The sequence below is a fragment of the Sardina pilchardus genome, chromosome 5 (genome assembly GCF_963854185.1).
Source record: "Sardina pilchardus chromosome 5, fSarPil1.1, whole genome shotgun sequence".
Classification (NCBI taxonomy): Eukaryota; Metazoa; Chordata; class Actinopteri; order Clupeiformes; family Clupeidae; genus Sardina; species Sardina pilchardus.
In genome coordinates, this window is record NC_084998.1 from 23,774,590 (window position 1) to 23,797,766 (window position 23,177).

The 23,177-nt window shown below is 45.2% G+C and overlaps 1 protein-coding gene across 1 annotated transcript; it reads left to right on the plus strand.

The window, feature by feature from the left end:
* The first annotated feature begins 262 nt into the window (after window positions 1–262).
* lars1b (leucyl-tRNA synthetase 1b) lies at window positions 263–23,177 on the plus strand. Its single transcript, XM_062537018.1, has 32 exons — window positions 263–361; window positions 968–1,089; window positions 1,184–1,271; window positions 1,374–1,454; window positions 1,598–1,735; window positions 2,284–2,445; window positions 2,739–2,851; window positions 2,941–3,004; window positions 3,092–3,159; window positions 3,361–3,586; window positions 3,708–3,795; window positions 4,666–4,742; window positions 4,869–4,922; window positions 5,633–5,773; window positions 5,888–5,965; window positions 6,256–6,341; window positions 6,544–6,609; window positions 6,837–6,919; window positions 7,251–7,389; window positions 7,877–8,089; window positions 9,360–9,417; window positions 9,569–9,632; window positions 11,387–11,570; window positions 12,113–12,203; window positions 12,601–12,741; window positions 13,012–13,152; window positions 16,404–16,514; window positions 17,131–17,241; window positions 18,159–18,263; window positions 18,695–18,790; window positions 21,376–21,508; window positions 22,454–23,177. Exons 1-32 carry the CDS (start codon window positions 356–358, stop codon window positions 22,657–22,659), a joined length of 3,534 nt encoding a protein of 1,177 aa, XP_062393002.1. The 5' UTR covers window positions 263–355; the 3' UTR covers window positions 22,660–23,177.

Below are 23,177 nucleotides of genomic sequence, written 5' to 3' on the forward strand. Positions count from 1 at the left end.
TCAAACAAATATATCTGTCCATCTTCACATTACACATCAACTACATTTGCATCTGTTAACCCCTCTGACATTTCTTTAAAAATACCTATAAATCTATATTTTTTTAAAATGTAGAATTATTTCAGTGTATATTTTTAGTTCCAAATCCAATTTACCTTTTATTCAATCAATTCCATTTCTAGTACAGTATCCACAATCTGAAAGGGCCAGCAAAAAAAACCTTGATTTCCCATAATCCTACAGAATCTGATGAGTTGTACACGTTGCATCTCGCGATAGCTTCGCAGCCGCTTGCCAAGGAAGCGTGGGTTTTCATTCAGGTTCGCTAGATTAGGTTCTTGAAAGTTTTCTTGAAATGACGGTGAGTATGATATCTCTCAATTATAACAACGTTTCCATTAATTTGTTAATTGTGTAAGGAATATGAGTCTAGATAAGTTTTTTAGCCTACAGAAGTTACGTTGACACAGATGTCAGCCAGCTAGCAAAATGACGCAAATGCTAGCTAACGTTAAGGCAATGGGACCATGCCTGGCTGCATTGTTGCCATTGTCTTGGGGTGTATTAACCATGTTTTAAGACCAGCAATTCTGTTGTAATATCTGTGTTTTAGTAAATATTGATATTTTGTTCAGTTGAGAGCTTGTTTGCAAGTTTTGAATACCTCTGTTAGCACGTAATGAGCATGACAAAGCTAGTTAAATCACCCATCAGTACTAGTGTCAGCATGATTGTAAAGTCCAACAGCTGTCATTACAATCATTATCGCGCAAGTTGTAAATAAGCACTGTTTCAAAATGAGCAAAATAACTGTGTTGCATGCCGCTTTTATTCTCGTCTATTACTCCTGGAGTGATAGTTTGTGAAAATCATGGTTTATCATCATTGCCAATGCATTGCATCAGCTATTGTGGTCCAGTTTCGTTTAGATGCCAGATATCAGCTGTGTTTTTTTTCTTTTCTGCAGGAACGAAAAGGAACTGCTAAACTCGACTACCTGAGAAAGATCGAGGAAGAGATTCAGCAAAAATGGGATAAAGAGAAAGTGTTTGAAAGCAATGCTCCGACCACACTTGGGGAGAGTAAAGAGTGAGTTTCTAACAGTTTGGATGGTAAAGTCTTACTGGATGGAATTGAAAAAAAAGTGGTGCTTGAATCCTGTGTTTTGGTTTGTTATTTCCAGGAAGAAGAAATATTTTGTCACCTTTCCCTATCCGTACATGAATGGAAGATTGCATCTTGGACACACTTTCTGCCTCTCGAAGTGTGAGGTGAGGTCCACTCCATCCATAGTCATGTACTCTGCATTAATGCACTGTGAATACTGGAATAGTTTGCAGATTTTCTAATCACTCTGTGCTGTTGTGACACAGTTTGGTGTTGGATACCAGCGCCTGAAAGGAAAACAATGCCTATTTCCGTTTGGACTTCACTGTACTGGGATGCCAATCAAGGTGAGTATGTGGCTTTAAAGAGGTCAAACCAGTTTCAAACCAGTCACTGTGCCAGTATACATACCTCTCAGTGATAACATGTTACAGTATTTAGAGTGTGTGTTGGTTGTAGTCTAGTGTCTAATGTCATATGACCTTAATAGGCCTGCGCAGACAAACTGAAGAGAGAGATGGAGCTGTATGGGAACCCACCCCAGTTTCCTGATGAGGAGGAGGAGGAAGAGGAGAAGCCCAACCTGTCAGATGAAATCATAATTAAGGACAAGTCCAAAGGCAAAAAGGTGAAGACTGCTCAATGTTACATTATGGACAGTATCACCTTGAGATGAGGGTTTGTGCTGTACTTTTGCTCACAAGACTCACAAGCCACTCTTAAATTAAAGCAACACTAAAGAGTTTTTAGTACCTTAAAATAATGTTTCCAAAATCATTTCAGTGGTTCATCAACTCGTAACAGGGTGAATGGCACTTCTGCATTAGTTGTGCGGGTCTCTATCGGCTATGACTGCACTGTGTAAGTTTACCAGATCGGGTAGCGAATCTGTAGTTCAATGGAATGAGACATAAGAAACTACACGTGATACATCATACTGATGTCGTGATACATCATACTGATGTCGTGATACATCATACTGATGTCGTGATACATCATACTTTCAGAAAATCATGCAACATACTCTACCTTGTCTGTGGACATTACAGATTACTCGATAAACAAATGGCGCACTTGCGACAGAGGAAAAGTGCTTTACTGTTGCTTTAACACCCTACTCCACTAAAATGCACCTTAGTCCCAGTGCTGACATTCCCTTTCTGTGTACTGTGTCAGAGCAAAGCAGTAGCCAAGGCAGGCAGCTCCAAGTTCCAGTGGGACATCATGAAATCCCTGGGCCTGCGTGATGACGAGATTGTCAAGTTTGCTGATGCTGAGCACTGGCTGGAGTACTTCCCACCCCTCGCTGTGAAGGACCTGAAGGGTATGGGAGTTAAGGTACAGCGGAAAACCTCAAATGGCCTCAGTATTGTGCTGAATGCCTTTGACTGCATGAGTACTTCACATTATTATAGGATAGCAACAGCATCAGGTTGTATGTGTCTTGTTTTGTAGCATGGTACCTCAGTATTTGTACTGCTATATATCTTATGCTATATTATATGTTATTATGTCTTATTATTTGCAACTTTGACAAAATTGTCCTCTTTGTTTTTAGAGAAATGAATGTTGAATCACCCAATATCAAAATGTTGCTTTTAACATGTGCCCTCATGTGGGGTCTGTTTCAGGTGGACTGGCGTCGTTCATTCATCACAACTGACGTGAATCCTTTCTATGACTCCTTTGTGAGGTGGCACTTCATGACTTTGAAGGAGAGGAAGAAGATTAAGTTTGGAAAGAGGTAGTTACTTTGTTCTCTGTCCCAAACAGCATCATGCTTATGTATTTCTGTAGCACATATTTGCCATTCTTTATGGTCTTATTCTACAGATACACCGTTTACTCCCCCAAAGATGGCCAGCCTTGTATGGACCATGACCGACAGACAGGAGAGGTGAGCTCGAGCTGTTGATTTGTTGAAGAAACTTCTAATTTCATTTACGATGTGTGCATTCTTCTTAAAATCTTTACGCCACCATAGGGAGTGGGCCCGCAGGAGTACACACTGATCAAGATGAAGCTGGTGGATCCTCTCCCAGCAAAACTCAGGTGTGTGCTCTGATTGATTTGATTGAGTTGATTTGCTGCTTTATTTGTCAAAGTTAGAGAGTACTTAGAGAGTACAAAGTTAGATGGTATTATATAGTATGTATTTTGGCTAAAATTATTGGGAAATAACCATGAATTATTGTTAATTTTGCTTACTCAACATCACTACACTGTGGACTAATTCACCCTGTTTGCATTTAGTGCCCTCAAAGGCAAGAATATCTTCCTGGTGGCGGCGACCTTGCGGCCCGAGACCATGTTTGGCCAGACCAACTGCTGGGTGCGGCCGGACATGAGGTACGTGGCCTTTGAGATGGCCAGCGGGGAGGTGTTCATCAGCACACGCAGGTCCGCCCGAAACATGGCCTACCAGGGCTTCACCAAGGAGAACGGAGTGGTGCCTGTGGTCATGGAGCTCCTGGGTCAGGTTAGTAAAGGCAGCATGGTCTCTTTTGAGAGGACGTGGTCGTTTTTTTTGGCTGCTTGGTATTGTGTTTGAGATTGGAGATGAGGTCTCACTGACCCCATGGTTGGCTGTTGTTGTGCAGGATATTCTGGGATGTTCTCTCAGCGCTCCGCTCACGTCTTACAAGGTCATCTACGCTCTGCCCATGCTCACCATCAAAGAGGACAAAGGTACTGAGACACTTCTCCCTCACCTCATTTCCCTCTTTCTCCCTCTCTCCATCTCCAGCTAGCATGTGTACTTTACATATGCACATACGGATAATGTACATAAATAATGTATAGTGGAGGTGCCAAATGCAAGCAAGCACAATCAAAGTGACTGTGCTCTACATACAGCCTTTGGGTGTTTCCAGGACTCTTTATTTTTAAACACATTGCCTAATACTAGGTGTATGCGACGAGAAGGCTACGATAGATCTTGTAATGTGGCCAATTTCCCCACGAGGACAGAGGCAAGAATTTGAGGTTGTCTGATTGCCTAGTCTGACATGACCAATTGTGGAAGAAAAATGTATTCTGCATAGGCCATAACCCAGCATCTTTCATAGCCACTACATGGCCATTCTGAGACACCAGACACAAACCACAGATGTGGTGAAGGGGCCATGTGCTCGAGGCCCTCGCTGCCTGATGGCATTAATTAGGAGTACAGTACACACGGCTGCCATTTTACAGTACAGCTAAAGGCTAACTAACCATCAGTCTGATGCCATGTTCCCAACATGGACTCATCACTGATATATCATTTCTCTCATCGTGGTGGGCTGGTGTTGTTAGTTTTTGTTGTCTTGCAGTAAAATTGAGTTGTCAGGTTTATCTCTTGCTCAATTTTGTAGCATTTGCCTCGTGTTAAGAAGCTTAGGGTAATCTCGAGGCACAGGGCCCAAGGCAAGCTCATGTAAATAAGGATTTGTATGGTAACCTAGAACATTGTCTGCATATGAGTGTCTGCAAATGAGGGTCTCTGCATGGCTTTGTGGTTGCTGTGATTTTGTGTGGCTGACCTTGACCTTGACCTTGTGTGATTGTCTACCTCAGGCACAGGCATTGTCACCAGTGTTCCATCCGATGCTCCTGATGATATTGCCGCCCTAAGAGACATAAAAAAGAAACAGGTGACAGACCATCTTGCCAGACCATCTTTTGCTGATTTCAGAAACTGTTGGCAGTTAAATCTGGTGAATCAATATACATATCATACTGAAAGCAGTGCGTTTTCAAATTCCTGTCTTATTTTATAGGCACTGAGGGAAAAGTATGGAATTGAAGACAAGATGGTCCTGCCCTTCGAGCCGGTAAGCAGATAAAAATCAATGTGATGTTAATTGGCTGTACTGGTCATATATACCCAGTAAGCTGAAAATGTTACATCATTAACACTTACACACAGCAGCTGATGTAGAGAGAGAAAAGGCAAGCCTATGCTGAATGCCCTGTCTACAATGCATCATTTAGAATTCACAAACTCACAATCAAAAGCTAGTTTCTAGTTGCTAGTTTCTCTGTTTTGCTCTCTGTTACTGTATTAAGTCAAGAGAAAAGTCCACTGCAACCAGAATTTTGCTCCCAATATTTTTATTTAAAAGAAACGTGACGTTTCAGGCCACAGCAGACTTTTCTCTTGACTTGCGTGGCTTTTTGTCCTGCTCCCATTTTTTAATTGGATGTGCTTGCTTTGATTGCAAATTCTCTGTTACTGTATTACCACTACTACTGCTCCTATTGTCACAATTACTGTTGTACACTATAATATACTCCACATACACATTGGATTTATGAATGTAGTAGTAGTAGTAGTAGTAGTAGTAGTGATAGCTGTGTAAGAGTGCACTTGTGGAAAATCTTTCTATACTCTGGCCCCACTTTTTTTCCCTCTCCATGCCAAAGCACTTGTGTCTTGCAGCCTGTGTCAAGAAGCATAAGAGAGGTTTTTGTTTGTTGCGAGTGTCTACAGTAGCTACAGATAGTACGGTTTGAGTTAGAGTCTTGTCTCCTGCTCCCTTAGGTGCCCATCATCGACATCCCTGGATACGGGAACTTGTCCGCACCAGTGGTCTGCGACGAGCTGAAGATCCAGAGTCAGAACGACAGGGAGAAGTTGGCCGAGGCCAAGGAGAAGGTCTACCTCAAGGGCTTCTACGAGGGGGTGAGGCCCTGGGTCACATGCACAGTCACAATGGCGAGGACGTTTTCTGCTTCTGATGTTTTTTCATGGTTATTTGGAATGGTGAGGAAATGCTGTGTGCTTTCTCACGTGTAGATTATGCTGGTGGAGGGATACAAGGGTCAGAGAGTCCAGGACGTGAAGAAACCAATCCAGAAGATGATGGTGGAGAAGGTAGTTCACCTTTGGCACCTTTATGGTCCGCTCCTGAGACACTGCTGCGTGTGTCTGTGTCTGTGTCTGTGTCTGTGTCTGTGTCTGTGTCTGTGTGTCTACGTGCATGCGTGAAGGAATATACTGTATGCTCGGGTTTCAATGTGTGTTGGCCCCTTCTATATCTAATTCAAAGTCTACTTTGATGTTGCTATTTCATTTGTCTGTCTTCACTAAAATGTGCTGATTTGTTGTGGGTAATGCCAAGATGGCTGTGTGTGAGTGAGTTCATCTTTATTCACCTCCCATAGGGTGAGGCTCTGATCTACATGGAGCCAGAGAAGCAGGTGATGTCACGCTCAGCAGACGAGTGTGTGGTTGCACTCTGTGACCAGTGGTAAGTGTGTGTGTGTGTGAGTGTGTGTGTGTGGATGTGTTTTTTATAGAGAACTGTGGAAAAATGCACATTTTATGCAAACCTTTTGACATTTTTTAATTTTGTGTTTGAACATTGCTAGTGAGTGTTTTGTGGGCTGGTATGTGAGGAGCCCAGTGTTGTCCTGCTAGGTGACTGTGTGTGTTTTGTCTGTGCGTCTCAGGTATCTTGATTATGGTGATGCAGAGTGGAAGCAGCAAGCTATGGATTGTTTGAAGCCCATGGAGACGTGAGTCAGCTTTCGCTCTTGTTTTCTTGCCAATTCGTTGTTGGGGCAAAAAAAAAGCTATTTTTAGCTAGAATGCAGCCTCAGATCAGCGTTTCTGCTTGGACATGCACTATGTTGCAATATTAAATCTTCGTCCTTTCTTGAGACGATTCCCAAGACTGTTTTGCGGTTTGTCCCGGTGTTTGCTTACCCTTTGACCTCTTGTGTTTCCACGCCATCGATTTAAGGTTCTGCGAGGAGACCCGAAAAAACTTTGAAGCCACGCTAGCCTGGCTCCAGGAACACGCCTGCTCCCGCACCTACGGGCTCGGTACGTTTGGGTTCATTCCCCGAGCCGCCTCGTCTCGGCCATGACCCCTTTTGGCAACTCGTCCATCCACCGTCTTGTTTTCCTTTTTGTTCTTTCAATGATCACCACTAGAATGTAAAAAAAGTACATTAGCAACAACACTCATTTGTGAAGGAGGGGTGTGAGAAGAATAGTTATTTTTCTCTCATCGATGCTGAGAGCTCTTGTTTGTTTTTGTTTCATGTTTTTCCCCAAAAGACCTCAAATAGCTCACATTAGCAATCACCTGGAGAGCCCTGGGAAGTGCCTCCCCCATCCCTCTTACTGTGATCCTTTGTCTCTGTTGCCATAGGAACCCGGTTGCCGTGGGACGAGCAGTGGCTGATTGAGTCTCTGTCGGACTCCACTATCTACATGGCCTACTACACGGTGGCACACTTCCTCCAGGGAGGGGTCCTCAACGGCCAAGGGCCCTCTCCTCTGGGCATCAGGCACGTCCCCGGCCGCCCCAGACACACACACACACACACACACACACACACACACACACACACACACACACACACACACACCTCCAGCTCACAGCAGGTCCCCTTGAGCTTCACTCTGGAGGATACAGAGAAAAAACACTATAGCGTCAATAGAGACAATACCGCACACCTGCCACACACACACACACACACACACACACACACACACACACACACACACACAGTCACGCTTGCACTCCCTCTCTGCATGTTGCACCTTCTGGACACACTGCAGGAGAGAATGAGACAGTTGAGCTGTATTGAATTGAGAAGCATTCTTTAAGCACATCTTTAAGGACAAGGATGAGCTCAACTGAACACGTCTAATGTATCACGAAAAGCACAAAACACAGCTTTAGGACACTTTCTTTTGACTTTATTTTTTATTTTTTCAATCTTTATTGATTCATCTCTTTCATGTTGTTTTGTTTTGTTTTCCCCATCCTAGGCCTGAGCAGATGACAAGGGAGGTGTGGGACTTCATCTTCTTCAAAAGCGCCCCCTTCCCCAAAACGGACATCCCCAAGGAGCATCTGCAGAGGCTGCGCAGGGAGTTTGACTACTGGTACCCTGTGGACGTGCGCGTGTCCGGGAAGGACCTGGTGCCCAACCACCTGTCCTACTACCTGTACAACCACGTAGCCATGTGGCCCAAGGACAGGTAGGATACATGCATAATGCATACAGTATATGCACTCACACACACACACACGTGAATGGCAAGTATGGGACAAAATGTATTCATGGCTCACACAGACACAGACACAGACACACACACAGACACTCACACTCACACTCATATTCTGGTGTCCAATCAGTTGTCAGTCTGTTTGATCAACCATATAGCTATAATATCATATAGCTCAATCAGTTGTCAGTCTGTTTGATCAACCATATAGCTATATCATATAGCTCAATCAGTTGTCAGTCTGTTTGGTCAACCATATAGCTATATCATATAATAGCAAGCAGAACGCACACAACAGCAGCTGAGCCCATCCTCCGAGGGATGTTGGTCTCATCATCGCTTCTTCAGTGGCACACACACACACTGGAATACACTCCCGCACACACACATGTAGTGTGCTTCGCATCCTCAGTATTACACTTGCTATATAATTTAGAAAAACTGCGCGGAAGAAAAGTTATATTTCAAGCTAGTCTGAGAGTCAAGCAGCTTGTGTGTAACCCCTAATCATGACACATTGTCAGTTTCCCCAGCTGTCTTTTGTAGTCTCAGCACACCTGTGTGTTGTGAGAATATCTGCTGGCAAAGTTGCAGTCAGTTGTGATTCCTCAAAGGCTATGACCAGAGCCCCCAATTGAGGTAAATTGTGGGACAGGGTGATTTTCTAGCACCGGTGTGGGTTTGACATTGGAAGCTGAAGTGGTTAGACGCAGCAGCCTCTTGAGAGAGCCTCTCTCCCCGGCAGACGATTTAAGGTCATCCTGAAGACCAGACCAGCTTCATTCTCTAGTGAAATAAATCTACCCAGACACTCACTTCTCCCCATAATGCCTTAATATAGCTCTTAAAGTGCTCTAATTTGGGAGATGGTCGACCTCTTCTTACTCTGAGAAATCAGACTCTCTCTCTCTCTCTCTCTGTGTCTGTGTCTGTGTGTGTGTGTGTGTGTGTGTGTGTGTGTGTGTGTGTGTGTGTGTGTGTGTGTGATGGTATAACCATTCAGCCTGCCTTAACTTTTTAAAGTGTGTCTGTGTGTGGTTTTCTATCTTGTGTCTTTGCGCTAATGAAACGGAAAGGCCTACTTTCTCCTGTAAGTCAGCTGACCTTTTCCAAAGTAATGGCTCCGACCGACAAGTGTGTCAGTCAGTGCGTGTCTAATTAGCCAGTGAAGTGTTTCTGATATTTTTCAGTTTCTAAGGAGAATCTTTTTTTTATTATTGTTATTTATTTATTTGTTTAACAGTCAGAAGTGGCCCCAAGCTGTACGCGCAAATGGACACCTGTTGCTCAACTCTGAGAAGGTAATGGACATGGCTTTTTGCGCTCTGGCTAAGTAAGGTGTGCTTGTTTATTGGTAATGTAGTCTTTTGGTGTATGTGTGCATCCATCTGTCAGTTTTTGTCTGTATCCTCGATTGGACGTGTTGATCAGACTGAGCTTTGTGTTCGCCAGATGTCCAAGTCCACGGGGAACTTCCTCACCCTGAGCCAAGCCATCTCAAAGTTCTCCGCAGACGGTGAGTGAGCCAGCAGCAGCAGTTGCAGCCAATGGGCCGAGTCTGCCCTCTCACAGTGCTGCATGCAGCTCTCATTTGGTCCTTGAGCAGTGTGGGTGATCAGTTCCAATCAGTGATAATTGTTCTGCCGCTAAGCGTCTGTGTGTGTGTGTGTCTGTGTGTGTCTGTGTGTGTCTGTGTGTGTCTGTGTGTGTCTGTGTGTGTGTGTGTGTGTGTGTGTGTGTGTGTGTGTGTGTGTGTGTGTGTGTGTGTGTGTGTGTGTGTGTCTGTGTCTGTGTCTGTGTCTGTGTCTGTCTGTCTCTCTATCTGTCTTAGCTGCTTGGTAAGCCATTCATGTACAACTGTAGTCGGGTTGATGAAAATTATTCATAGCCACATTTACATTCACATGTCCACTGTCCGCCGGTTTAGATGCTTGCCTCCAGTCACCACAGGATCGCGTATTTTTTACCGTCTGTGTGTAAACGTGTGTTTAAAGATACACTGTGATTCTGGGGAAAGATTGTTCATTTTGAGCTTAACAGCCAATCAGAGTTAAACGCGTGCCTTTTGTGCCTCTGAAGGAGCGTGTTGATTGGTTGGAATTGGCTCAGTGGAACCGTGTTGCTTCTTTTTACATTTACATAGTCGGCACATAGCAAACAGACAGCTAGAAGGCCTGAATTTGAATGTGCTTTGAATTTGACAAAATGTGTGTTCGACTAGAGTCACACACTGTACCTTTAAGATCGGAGCTCCACCCTCTGGTGACACTACAGTCTTCGGAGGGTTATTTGAGGACATTTGGAGGTTCTGTTCTTGGGGCTACTGGTTAAATCTGTAGCGAAAATGAAGTCATGAATATGTTAGCAATGAACTTTGAAAACTGTTCTGAGACTGAGCGTCACATGCCCAGTATAAGCCTTTCAACTCATTAGGCAAGACTCACACATTATCTCAAGGCACCCCGAGCAAGCCATTGAACATAGTAATTATCACAGAATAGAAGTCCCCAAGTGCTCTATCCATTTTCACCGCAGGCAGTCAGGGTTGTATCATCGGTGTGTTTGGTTGGGTCTGGATTAGGCCCCTGCTGAGTGGTGTGCCTCTAGGAACGCTGCTTGAACCGTGTGTGTGTGTGTGGGCATGTAAGTGTTCTGTGTAAGAGATCTGAGAGGTGAGGACAGCGTCGTTTCTCAGCGTTTGCTTTACTGGTGGTGAAGTCTTCAAATGGAGGGGAAAAGGCCTGAGGTGCTTTGCGTTTAGAATAGAATTCCCTTCTCGGAGACACAGTCCTTCTGGTGTAAAATAAGTGTGTGTACAGATGGCGTGTGTTGCCTGTGGGCTTTAACCACAGCTATAAATGTGTGTGTGGCCGCTGACAAAAGATGAGTCATTGTGGGTGGCGTGTATGCTTGAGGCTATGTTTCTTCTGGGTATGCAGGAGTAGTAGGGTCTACCTTCAGATGAACCCAGTACCTTGAGTGCCTTCCTTTTTTGTTTAGCATTTGGGGCATTTGGTGCAATTGGCCCATCTAACTCTGTGTGTGTGTGTGTGTGTGTGTGTGCTTGTCTGTCTGTCTGTCTGTCTCTCTGTCTGTCTTAGCTGCTTGGTAAGCCATTCATCTACAACTGTAGTCGGGTTGTTGAATGTTATTCATAGCCACATTTACCTTCGCATGTACGCTGTCCTCCAGTTTAGATGCTTGCCTCCAGTCACCACAGGATCGCTTCTTTTTCCCCCATCAGTGTGTAAACGTGTGTTTCCTGGACAGGTATGAGGATGGCGTTGGCCGACGCGGGCGACACAGTGGAGGATGCCAACTTCGTGGAGGCCATGGCCGATGCCGGCATCCTGCGTCTGTACACCTGGGTGGAGTGGGTGAAGGAGATGATCGCCAACCAGAACAACCTGCGCGTGGGGCCGGCCGACTCCTTCAACGACCGCGTGTTTGTCAGGTACTGACCCACACACACTGCTCTAGAAGAACCACCATGAAGCGAGTGGGGCCCTAATGCATTGGACTCATGCCTGATGTGCCATAGAAAGGACCTTGGCTGTGTTTCCCAGATTTGTTGAGAAGCTCTTAAGTGCTAAGAACTTCTTAGGAGCGTTCTTAGAACGTTCTTAGAGCGCTCCTAAGAAGTTCTTAGCACTTAAGAGCTTCTTAACGAATCTAGGAAATGCGGCCCTTGCCAGTTTGCTGAACTTCAGCCAAAAAGAATATACTGTAGTTAGAGACACACTATGGGCCCTCTCCACCAGTTTCTGAATGTGCTTACTCTCATCTTGTTTCACTATGCAGATATAGAAGTGCTTTTTATACCCATTCACATGTCTATGATGGTTCATAATGCAGACCATAGTGTGGTGGCTGTGTGAAGGATCTGGATGTATTGTCTCTCGGCTAGATGCTAATGGCAATGTCTGCTGAGGCAAAGAGAGGAGGTCTCTGATGGTTCCTGTCTGTTTGTGCTCTATTCTCTCTGTGTTCTCTCAGTGACATGAATGCAGGGATCCTGCGCACAGAGCAGCACTACGACCGAATGATGTACAAGGAGGCCCTGAAGTCTGGCTTCTTTGAGTTCCAGGTAAAGCCTGTCTGTCTGCTACATATCTCTCCAACCAGACACTCTCATTTGGACCTATATATATATATATACATATATAGTCCTCTGAAAAGTGTCTGGCTGCCCACTGACCTTATTGTAATGCACATGAATTATACATTCAGTATGAATTTATGCAGTTATACTGACTACATACCTGATATGTTACCAGATTATATCTCCTGTGTTTTTCTTTTAAGCATTGACATCATTTGCTATTGATTTAACCTGACATAAGCTGCATTAAAGCTTCTTCATCTTCTTACTGACCCAGGCCAGCCGTAGAAGATATTCAAGCCACCGTGACTGGTTGACTCATGACTCTCATAATTCCATATGATCTGACTGTTATTTTCCGTTACGGCTATGCCGCGTTCAGGCTGCTAAGGACAAGTACCGCGAGCTGGCCATCGAGGGCATGCACCGCGACCTCGTGTTCCAGTTCATCGAGCGACAGACCCTGCTGCTGGCGCCCATCTGTCCTCACCTGTGTGAACACACCTGGTCACTGCTTGGCAAGGTGAGGCCCACACCTTTTGGAGTGGTGTTTGCTTCCTCGTGTTAATGTTTGTTTTCGTGCGTGCGTGCGTGCGTGCGTGCGTGCGTGCGTGCGTGTGTGTGTGTGTGTGTGAGAAAGTATATGCATGTTTTATTTACTGTTATTGACTACTTCTGTTTGTGTAATGCATACATAAAGTACATTTAAGTAAATAAATAAATGCTCTATAAATAAATAAAGAGATAAATAAGGAAGTGTTCTATGAATAAATGTCCTGCCCCTCTCTTGTAGACCACGTCCCTGATGAAGGCCTCGTGGCCAGTAGCTGGTCCGGTTGATGAGATTCTGATGCGCTCGTCTCAGTATCTGATGGAGACGGCCCACGACCTGCGCCTCCGCCTCAAAGCCTATCTTGCGCCGCCCAAGAGCAAGGTACTCTCAGCACGCCTACAGACACTTCCCAACCACTTCCTTTTTTTAAAGTATATTTGTTTGGGCATTTTATGCCTTTAATGACCGAGACAGTGGAGAGTGACAGTGTAGAGGAAGTGAATGGGAGAGAGAGTAGGGGTGGGATCCGGAAAGGACTCCGGGAGCGGGAATCGAATCCGGGTCGCTAACGTACAGTGCAGGTGCCTCAGCCAGTTGCGCCACAGCCATTCATGGGGCCATTCCGAATCGCTTCCAACCAAACCTCGGCTTGTCAATGTGCTCCATCTGCATTCATGGCTCAGAGGATTGGCCCTGTCAGCAGTAGTATTGGTTGCCAACTCCTTTGAAAAGACCCTGATAGAGTTCTGGAGTCTGGACCATAGTCTGCTGATTTCTGGGTCAGGTTGTCCCTGTGGATAAAGTTCAGGCGAGATAGTGTAGCTGGCTGTTCATTCCTTTCTTTTACTGCTTTTGAACAGCTGTGTTTGCGAACAGTTGCGATTGCAGACGCTCACCTTGTACAACTGGTCTGTGGAAGAAGGGGAAAAAAGCACTGCATCTGCCTTTGGATCCATAGCATTATGAAGCCTGTACCCAGATATGGTGACCCTCTACTTAGTGTGAGATTACAATACACTTTACGCCCCCACCTGGGGACAAGAGTAACTGCCCCAATCATCATTATCCATGCAATAGGGAGGGAAAGTGAAAACCAGCGCCCCAAGTGGTTGCGTTCCTATCGAAGAGCAGCTCCAATGTTAAGTCCCATAGACCGACTTTTCAAAAAAATACTACGCAGCTATACCAGCGATCTTATCCACCAAAAATATTTTTCAGTCGGCATACTGTAATAATCTACTAACTGTGAAAATATCAGACTCTATTTCGCCTTATTTAAAAAAAACGTAATTGCTCGTTTCATTTCATAAATGGACTACAACTTCAAGTGACGTGACACCCTTCGACGACGTTACTCACCTAGCATGGTTTGTTTATTAGCCTGTTAGCTAGTTGGTTAGTTAGTAGACAATCACACTTACTGCCAGCTCTTGTGTGAGTAGGAGCACAACACAAGTTATCCCAACATAAAGGTAATTACCACGCGGTTTACATCGCTCTCTGTTATTACAAAAATATGATAAGCAAGTTAAGCAAATTGCCGTTTTGATCAGTTGGAGATGGAGCGCCCAAACTGGTGACGTCAAATGCTACTGTAGCTAGCTACTGTAGTTCGTTATCACCATGTTACAAACAAACTCAAAACAATTAAACTGATCCTAAAAAATAAAGTATGACCACTAGAAGCAATAGAGCTGACCTACATGGATAGCATATTGAAGGCATTTAACTAACTTCCGATCGTGGGCCGAGATATATTTTTTCTAAAAGAAAATCCCATCCTCTCCCGCTAGCCTCCAGGAACGCAACCACCAGGTGGCGATGAGATTACTTTCCCTCCCTATACACCCAAGCTGCCTTTTCTGTCTGAAGTTGATCAGGTGGAAATAGTCTCAATCAATGAATGCTCTGGAAACTGAGTGTGAACTATATCAGCCATTTTAAATAAAGGTTGATTGTAACACTGCCCTTCTACAAAGGCTACAAGGTGACTGCTGCACAGTCTGTCTGTAGTCATGCAAGCTAATAAATGAACTAGGATATCAGATATTGTTAAGTGGTGTAAACAAAATAAATGTTGATGTTTGATAGCACAATATCTGATTATACATGATTCAGAAACAGCTAGCAAGCTAAAGGATTCCGGCTTAGCAACAACCCAAACTTCTTCAAAGGTTTATTTTTTAAACAGAACCCATTGTTTTCTACTGTATGTGTGGTAGCAGGGATTATTTATAAGTGGAATAACAACCTCCAATGTGTTGGAGGTGTTTTCCAGATATGGCACGAGGATGAGATTTCGGAGTTCTTTTCTATAATGGGCAACCCCCCCCCCCCCCCCCCCAACCCTATGTTGACATTACAGTAATTTTCTGTGTATTGGCCGCATTGTGTGTGTAAGCCGCAGGACAGTGTTATATGCAAGTTAAAAGAAACAAAACCATATTACTACCATTATTAACTGGCCCTCGTGCATTATCCTCATAGCTGAAGAAATTTAGCAACATCAATATATAAGTTGGGAAATTACGGTAACTTAACGTGAGCACTTTTGTAGAGTTTGAGGAGAGCATTTGTAATGAGTGCTAAATGTGGTTTAATGGCGGAGACTCGTTGTCTCTGAGCAGCTGTGGCGCGACTCTCACTGTCTCTGCCTCACTTCTCCTTGCTCCAGCTCATTTCCCCCTCTCTGCACTAGATGGATGTGCACCCCTCAGTAATACATCTGGATGTGCGGCTCTCCCTCAAAGGGCAGTGTTGAGCAGCACTCTCCTCATCCCACCCCCACAGCTATCATTTGTCTTTTTTTTCTTTCTTTCTTTCTTTCTTGCTTTTTTCCCCCTCCCTTCTTTTTGAGTGTGCTGCAAGTGAGCCATCCTGATCGAGTCACTCTCCTCGACTCTCCTCGACAGCTGTCACGTAGGATGACCTTCACGTGGGCTCCGATTCCCTCTGACAGGCGGGCACATTTGCAGGGGGGGGGGCTTTTAAAAGAGTCCTCTCCGAGCCCCCTCCCTCCAAACTGGCCCCACGTAATGGACCAAAGTGCCACTCTCTGAGTGGGGCTTTTCTCAGCTCCGTAACCATGGCCGCAAAGCAGTGGACGTCACGCTGAATCAGATCAGAACCCTTCCGCTCTGATGTGTGACCGAGTGAAGGGGGCGGGGTCACACACGGCTAGATTGATGTCACAGTGCCAATGGGCCATGGCGTGCTTTGCGATTGGTTGTTGGTTCAGTTGTGACTTCTCTTCAGTACTTGTGTTCCTCTGGTCGGTTACTTTGAAGTGAGCAAATCGTAAATGGGGCTGTCAAACTCTCCAGTGCCACTGGCGGTGATTTTTTTTCTTTCTTTTTTTTGATGCCCTGGGTTAAAGAAGAGAAGCTGTAGAAAGCACATGTTCTGGTGGATTTTTTAGAGTGTCAGTTGCACTGACCTTTGTCATCTCTCAAGTCCTCTCTTCTCTGTCTTGTCATTCACTTTTCACTAACCAGAGAGGAGACTCTGAGCATCTAATAAGCTGTCCAGCGTCTGTCGTGGGCTAGAGCACACGGTCTTCAACTTGGATGCCCTGTTGAAATCCGTTAATGGCTGCTTTCTCTGTCTCACCTCACCGTTTTTGTTCCGAGCAGAAGGGAGACACCAAGCCTCCAGGAAAACCCTCACACTGCAATGTGTATGTGGCCAAGACCTATCCACCATGGCAGCATAGCGCCCTCTCTCTGCTGGGCAAGTATTACAAGGTAAGTACCAAGTGCAGACACGCCCCATGCATCCGATGCACTGTAACACAGCTCAAGGTGCAGCACAGGTTTTGAACATAGAGACATAATTTTAGCAATAGAATAAATGAATCCTCTGTGTGCTCTGAGACAGATACACTGTTTGCGTCTTGTAAAGAGGCTGCAATCACATGCTTGTTAGGAGAAGGAGAGCATACACACCTATGAATGACTGACTGATCAGGCAGCGTTGCCCAGCAACCATAGCAATCATTTTCACCCTTCTTAAAGAGACCAAAGTGCGTTGTTCTTTGGTACCCATGTTCAGCAGACCAGCAACATATGATTTGACCTTTTGTTTATATGCATGTTATAATACTGTATTGTACTTTATTTTGCTGTTCTTGATAATGCTGTATTTTATAATAGGATTATTTTCTACCTATATTTATACCCGTAGCTCATGTGTAAGGCAGACAGGTGAACCGATACAGTGCTGTAAATGCACGTGTTGTGAAGTCTCTTCCTCCCAGATGAGTTTGCCTGTAGTAGACTAGTTTGTGTGTGTGTGTGTGTGTGTGTGAGCTAAGATGGTGTAGTGATTTGTGCCGCTCCTCTCCCCCCTGTGCGTCTCCAGAGCGGTAACGGGAGTCTGCCCGATAATAAGGTGATTGCGGGGGAGCTGGGGGCCATGCCAGAGCTCAAGAAGTACATGAAGAGGGTGATGCCTTTCGTCGCCATGATCAAGGTGAGACTGACAATTTGTCAGCCCCCCCCCCCCTCTCTCTCTTTCTCTCTTTCTCTCTCTCTCTCTGCCGCAACTTACACTCTCCTGCAAACACGCACACAGTCTTGCTCTCTCTCTCTCTCTCTATCCTGCCACACTGCCACTTGCCTGCCGTATCATCTTTCTCTCTGCTTTTTTCTCGATTCACTCTTTTTCTGTCTCTTTTTTTTTATCACAATCTCTTTCCCACCCTGCTATCCTGGTTTCTCTCTCTGTCCTTTTTTGCCCTCTCATCCCTCTTCTGCTTTTGTGCCATCTCCTCTCCATCTCTCTCTCTCTCTCTCTCTCTCTCTCTCTCTCTCTCTCTCTCTCTCTCTCTCTCTCCTCACCTCTCCTCTCCATCTCTCCTTTCTCTCTCTCTCTCTCCTCTCCATCTCTCCTTTCTCTCTGTCTTTCTTTCTTTCTCTCTCTCCCCTCTGCTCTCCTCTCCATCTCTCTCTCTCTCTCTCTCTCTCTCTCCTCTCCTCCCCTCCCACCTCTTCGACTGTTCCCCCTCCTTCCCCTCCTCCCTGCTCCCTCTCCAGGATCAAGGGCAATCTGACAGCCCTGAGTGTTTCTCTCTCCTGTGTGTGTGTGTGTGTGTCTGTCTGTGTGTGTGTGTGTGGGTGGGTGGATGAAGTGAGCGCACAGAGGTGTACAAGACAATATTTCTCAGTACCTACCTCCCTCAAACAGTATCACTGACAAAGTTCTGCAGGGGATTGTCCCCAGAGCCACAAATAGTAGCCTGTTTTATGGAACACTAAATGATTCTAGTTGGTTTTGGACTTTTATGACCCATTTATGAGTGAAAATCGATGTAGGGAAAAGAGCAAATGTCAAAGATTGTAAAGAATGCGCTGTGGTAACCCAGACTGGCCTGTGTGGGTTTTTTTCAGGAGAACCTGGAGAAGAGTGGACCTCGTGTGCTGGACCTGGAGCTGGAGTTTGACGAGCGCGCCGTTCTCCTGGAGAACATTGTTTACCTGACCAACTCCCTGGAGGTATTTCAGCAACTTGGACTATGAAGCACCACTCAATACACAAACGTACCCCCTTGCAGTCTGTTTGCGGAGTGCTCACACAACCAGATTTTCTTGTATGCCAATGTGTATGCGGAATAAACTGCTGGACAGATCTGGACATAAAATATTAAGTCCAGGATGGAGAAGGGCGACGTTACAGGATGTTTGTGAGCGTTTGCTGTGTCCAGGGGCTAGTGTCCTTCAGTGCTGCTGCGTTAGCTCCACAGCTGACAACACTCAAACGATCAAAACACCTCAGACCTTCTGTGCATTGTAGATTGCAAGCCATTTAATATTTAATTACACAGCATTCACTCCCCCACTCTTTCTCCATTTCACTCTCCTTCTCTCTGTCCCCTCTCCCCCTCCTCCTCCTCCTCCTCCTCCTCCTCTCTCCAACCCATTTGCAGTTGGATCAGATAGACGTTGTGTTTGCCTCAGAAGCAGATGACAAAATAAAAGAGGACTGTTGCCCGGGGAAGCCTTTCAGCGTCTTCAGATCTGAGGTAAAGGAGACAATGTCAGGATAAAAAATGTGCACGCACACAGACACACACAGGCACAGGCACACACACACACACACACACGCACACACACACACACACACACACACACACACACACACACACACACAGATTATTGTCTTACTTTTATGCAGATAGACACACAAGCGCACACACACACACACATGAACAGGCACAGAAAACCTTTGTACTGTCGAGAAGCTGGCGGTTAATCAGCCTGGTGTCGAGAGACAAGCTGTGCTAATTTTAGCTGCGGTTTTCATTGTTATCTGCCGACTGACTGCTGGGGTTATACATTTCTCTTTGCATCACAAACAGCCTTTATATAGACTGATGGAGTCGCTGTTGCAGTGTGTGTGTGAGAGGAATGTCACATTACTGAATTATACATGCCTAGCACCGCACCCCTACCCAGTACACTTCCTCTTGCCTTTAGCAGAGAGTATGCTTCCTTCATGTAGAGCATTCCAGAATTATTGTCACACTGGCTAAAGACCATTGAAAAAGCTCATAAAAACCTCTTAATGAGGCATTAATGGACCTTTATTTGAGGTATGTTTTGGCTTAGATTAAACCAACCATTAGCACTAAAGCACATATGGTTATAGTAATGGTTATTTTATGAAAAGTGATTTACAATATCATAATAACAACACATACAGTAGTACACATTGCACTGACATTGTAAGAGCATTGTTTATATTTAAGCAATCTATTATAAATGAGTATTGCTTAGATATCATCATTATATTGGGGTGGCCATAGTTAGGGTGGCCATAGTTAGCCAGTATAGCTGGGTGAGTGACGGGGTAACATGCCTTTTTGGGTTGGTTGAAGACAAGGCATGGTACCGAGTTCTGGATTATCTGAAGGGGCTTACCGTGTATGCTGGGAGTACTTTCTCTACTGAAACATTACAATTCAGAGCCAGATATCCCTAACTTTTTGAGAGTAGTGCAGTAGTGTATGTCTCGGACACAATCAGAGATTCGTGCGGAGACCAAGGGGTCATCAGGTGGAAATGACAGACAGAGCTGGGTGTCATCTCATCTGCATACAGAGCTGTTTCGGTTGAGTGGCCACTCTCGAAACCAGATCGGTTCGGATCAAGAAGGTTGTCCCGTGAAAGGAATTCAGAGACCTGTTTGGTGACTGCGCATTCGATACCTTTGGATAGAACGAAGTGAGACAGGATTGTAAGATCTCAACTTGAGGGTTGAGAGAAGGTTTCTTAAGTAACGGTGTTACCCAAGCCATTTTGAATGCTGTTGGAAATGTGCCAGAGGTTAGCGAGGCATTGATCACAAGTGGGATAGCTGGTGTGATGGTTGGGCTGATGAAATGAAGTTGGCACGTAGGTATAAGGTCCAACGAGCATGCAGTAGGACGGCTACATGTCAGGAGTCTAGATGCCTCACTCTCAGAGAGAGGTGCAAATGCAGAAAATGAAGTGCCAGCAACCGTCAGAGGTTGTGGAAGTGCAACATCTGATTGGCGTCCTGTGGAGACAAGGAGGTCATGAACCTGCCTGGAAAAGTGCGCAAGTCTATTTATCAGAAACCACAGTTAAAAATAAATATTATATTAATTCAGAATTTGAGTTGGAAGCAGCTTAGGGTCACCATGTCTTCAAATCCACCATAAGATGTCACCTCTTCCTTTCAAGTAAAGGCAGGTTCCATTGGACATCTACCTGGGACACGGTGCTGCTGTTGTACATAGAAATGGTGTTCTTTGACTCGAAGCACTCAATAAAGTGGCTTTGGCATAGAAATAGAGAAGGCTATTGAGAAAAGCACCTAATACCAAACATTAAATATTGTGTATGACTTGCGATGGTGTGGGGCTGTTTTTCCCTCCAGAGGCCCTGGCAGTACGGTTTGTGTAAATGGCATTATAGATTCTAGAAAGTATCAAGTGATTTTTAAATCAAACTATGGCTGCCTCTGCCAGAGAGCTAAAATGCGCTCATGGTTTTAACTTCCAGCAAGACCACGATCCAAAGCTCACATCAAAATCCACTCAAATGTGGTTAAGTCGGAACAAAATGAAGCTTTTGCCGTGACCGTCCCAATCCCCTGACCTACATCCAATTGAAAACATGTGGCTTGCGCTCAAGAATAGAGCACATACTGTAAGAGAGCCCCAGGCCAAAGCTGGAGAGATTCTGCCTCGAAGAATAGTCCAAAACCCCTTCCTCATCACAGGAACAGACTCTTTTACTAGTTTACCAAACCCCCCTTTGCCAACAGAGCAACAATGAGTTGGTGCCAATAATTGTGACACTTTATAGAATAGTATTAATCTTTTGATGCCCTTCGCCCTCATGGCAATGGGCTCTAATCATTTTATACATGTTTTATTGGTTGATTGTAGACCAGATTTGACGAACACAAATGTTCTCCAACCCTTTGCTCCTCCTGTTGAATAAGAGTGCAGGTAACTCTGGAAGGCACTGCAAGTGCGCATCCTGTTTGGAACGCGTGCGTCCGTTAGTTGCTATGCCCTTTGAGTTTCTCTGTTTGACAAGTTGTGTGTTTGATCCCTCCTCCCCAACCCCCGACTAGCCCGGCGTGCCCGTGTCCGTGGTGAACCCGCAGCCCTCCAACGGTCTCTTCACCACCCGCATCGATATCCGCCAGGGAGACAGCCGGGACAGCATCGTCCGTCGGCTGGCCAAGGTCAACCGCTTCATCAAAGGTGAGTGTGTGAGTGTGTGTGTGTGTGTGTGTGTGTGTGTGTGTGTGTAGAGGCTCCTGCTCGGTCCCCCGCCGGGCCTCGAGCACACTCCGTTCACACACAGCTCTCTAGCAGCCACTCACTGTCTCTCCAATCTGTCTCTCAGTGCAGTCTCCTGTCTGCCTCAGTGGGAGGCAGTGATTTATGAGACATGGCTTTGACTGCTCTGTGTGTGTGTGTGTGTGTGTGTGTGTGTGTGTGTGTGTGTGTGTGTGTGTGTGTGTGTGTGTGTGTGTGTGTGTGTGTGTGTGTGTGTGTGTGTGTGTGTGTGTGTGTGTGTGTGTGCGCGTCTTCTGTTTGTATATATTTATGTTTGTTTATTTATTTGCTTGTTTATTTATTTATTTGCAAAAGTCTCCAGACACTGTTGTTCAGAGAAGAGAAAAAGCTGCTATTCTGGCTCAGACTCTGGTGTTGTTAGAGACCAAACCAGGGCAGGCACCACAGCGCACCCCCACTGCCCCCCATTGGCACATCATTTGGGCTGCGCTCGCTCTACTTTGATGTTTTGAAGTAGATTTCTTTTTTTTTATGAAAGAAAGATCATCACATTGCCTGGTTGAGAAGCATATTGTAAACCCAAACGCCATGCAATGATTGAACTCTATGATTTGTGCAAGTCATGTAAAATGTCAGTTTGTGTCCTTTTTAGACTTAGTCCAAGCATTAATTTACCCCCCCCACCCCCCACCCCCCCATTACCATTTATCCATTAACCCCTAAAACTCATCTCTGTTTCTCAAAATTACATGTTTAGGAGGTTTTTCTTCATGTCAACAGTCTTCCCATGGCATAAAATGGCTCGGAGTTTTTTTGTTTGTTTTTTCAATGTCTCCCAACCTAGTCCAGACATTAGACCCTCCTGACATGAGTGATGCCTCAACTGTGTCTTGTCTCTCATGGCAGATCTGTCCAAGGTGAAGCTGATGCGCTATGAGGACCCGGTGCTGGGCCCACGGCGAGTCCCCATCCTGGGCCGCGAGGAGCAGGGCAAGCTGCCCATCTCCGACAAGTCCACCTTCCACATCAACCTGGAGGACAAGAAGGTGCACATGACGGACAACGGCCTTAAAGTGGACATCGGGGACACACTGGTGTACCTGGTGCAGTGAGGGCCCGGGGGATACGGTTTGAAGGGTCCGATCTCATCCTGGACAAGATGGAAGCTTCCTGGACAAGACACAGTGACCTAGGACTCTCTTTGGATCAATTTTATAACAATGTGTAATATGATGCGATGGTAAAAAAACAAACATCTGTGTCCTCTCTGTCCATTCTGTTTGTTTGGTCAACTAACTGTGATGGACGTGAATAGGAATCAGCTGTCCACTTCATCTTGCCATTCAGGGAGTTTAGCGGGCCTCTGCGCAGACTGTCTGTATTCAGTGGGATTACTCCAGTGTTCGCCAGCTAGCGAAGAGTTTGTGAGCTCTGTGCTGTTTGGAGCAGTTAGTCCACTGCTTATTGCTAGACACTGTAATCTCCCTTTTTTACTGTTCTTTTTGTTTTGTTTTCTTTTGTTATTTTCCAAGCTCAGTTGTCACTGCACAATTTGTATGTCAACCCCAACCCCAAAATAAATGAATCAGCGTCAATGGACAGATAAATATATGATGACAATAAAAAGAAA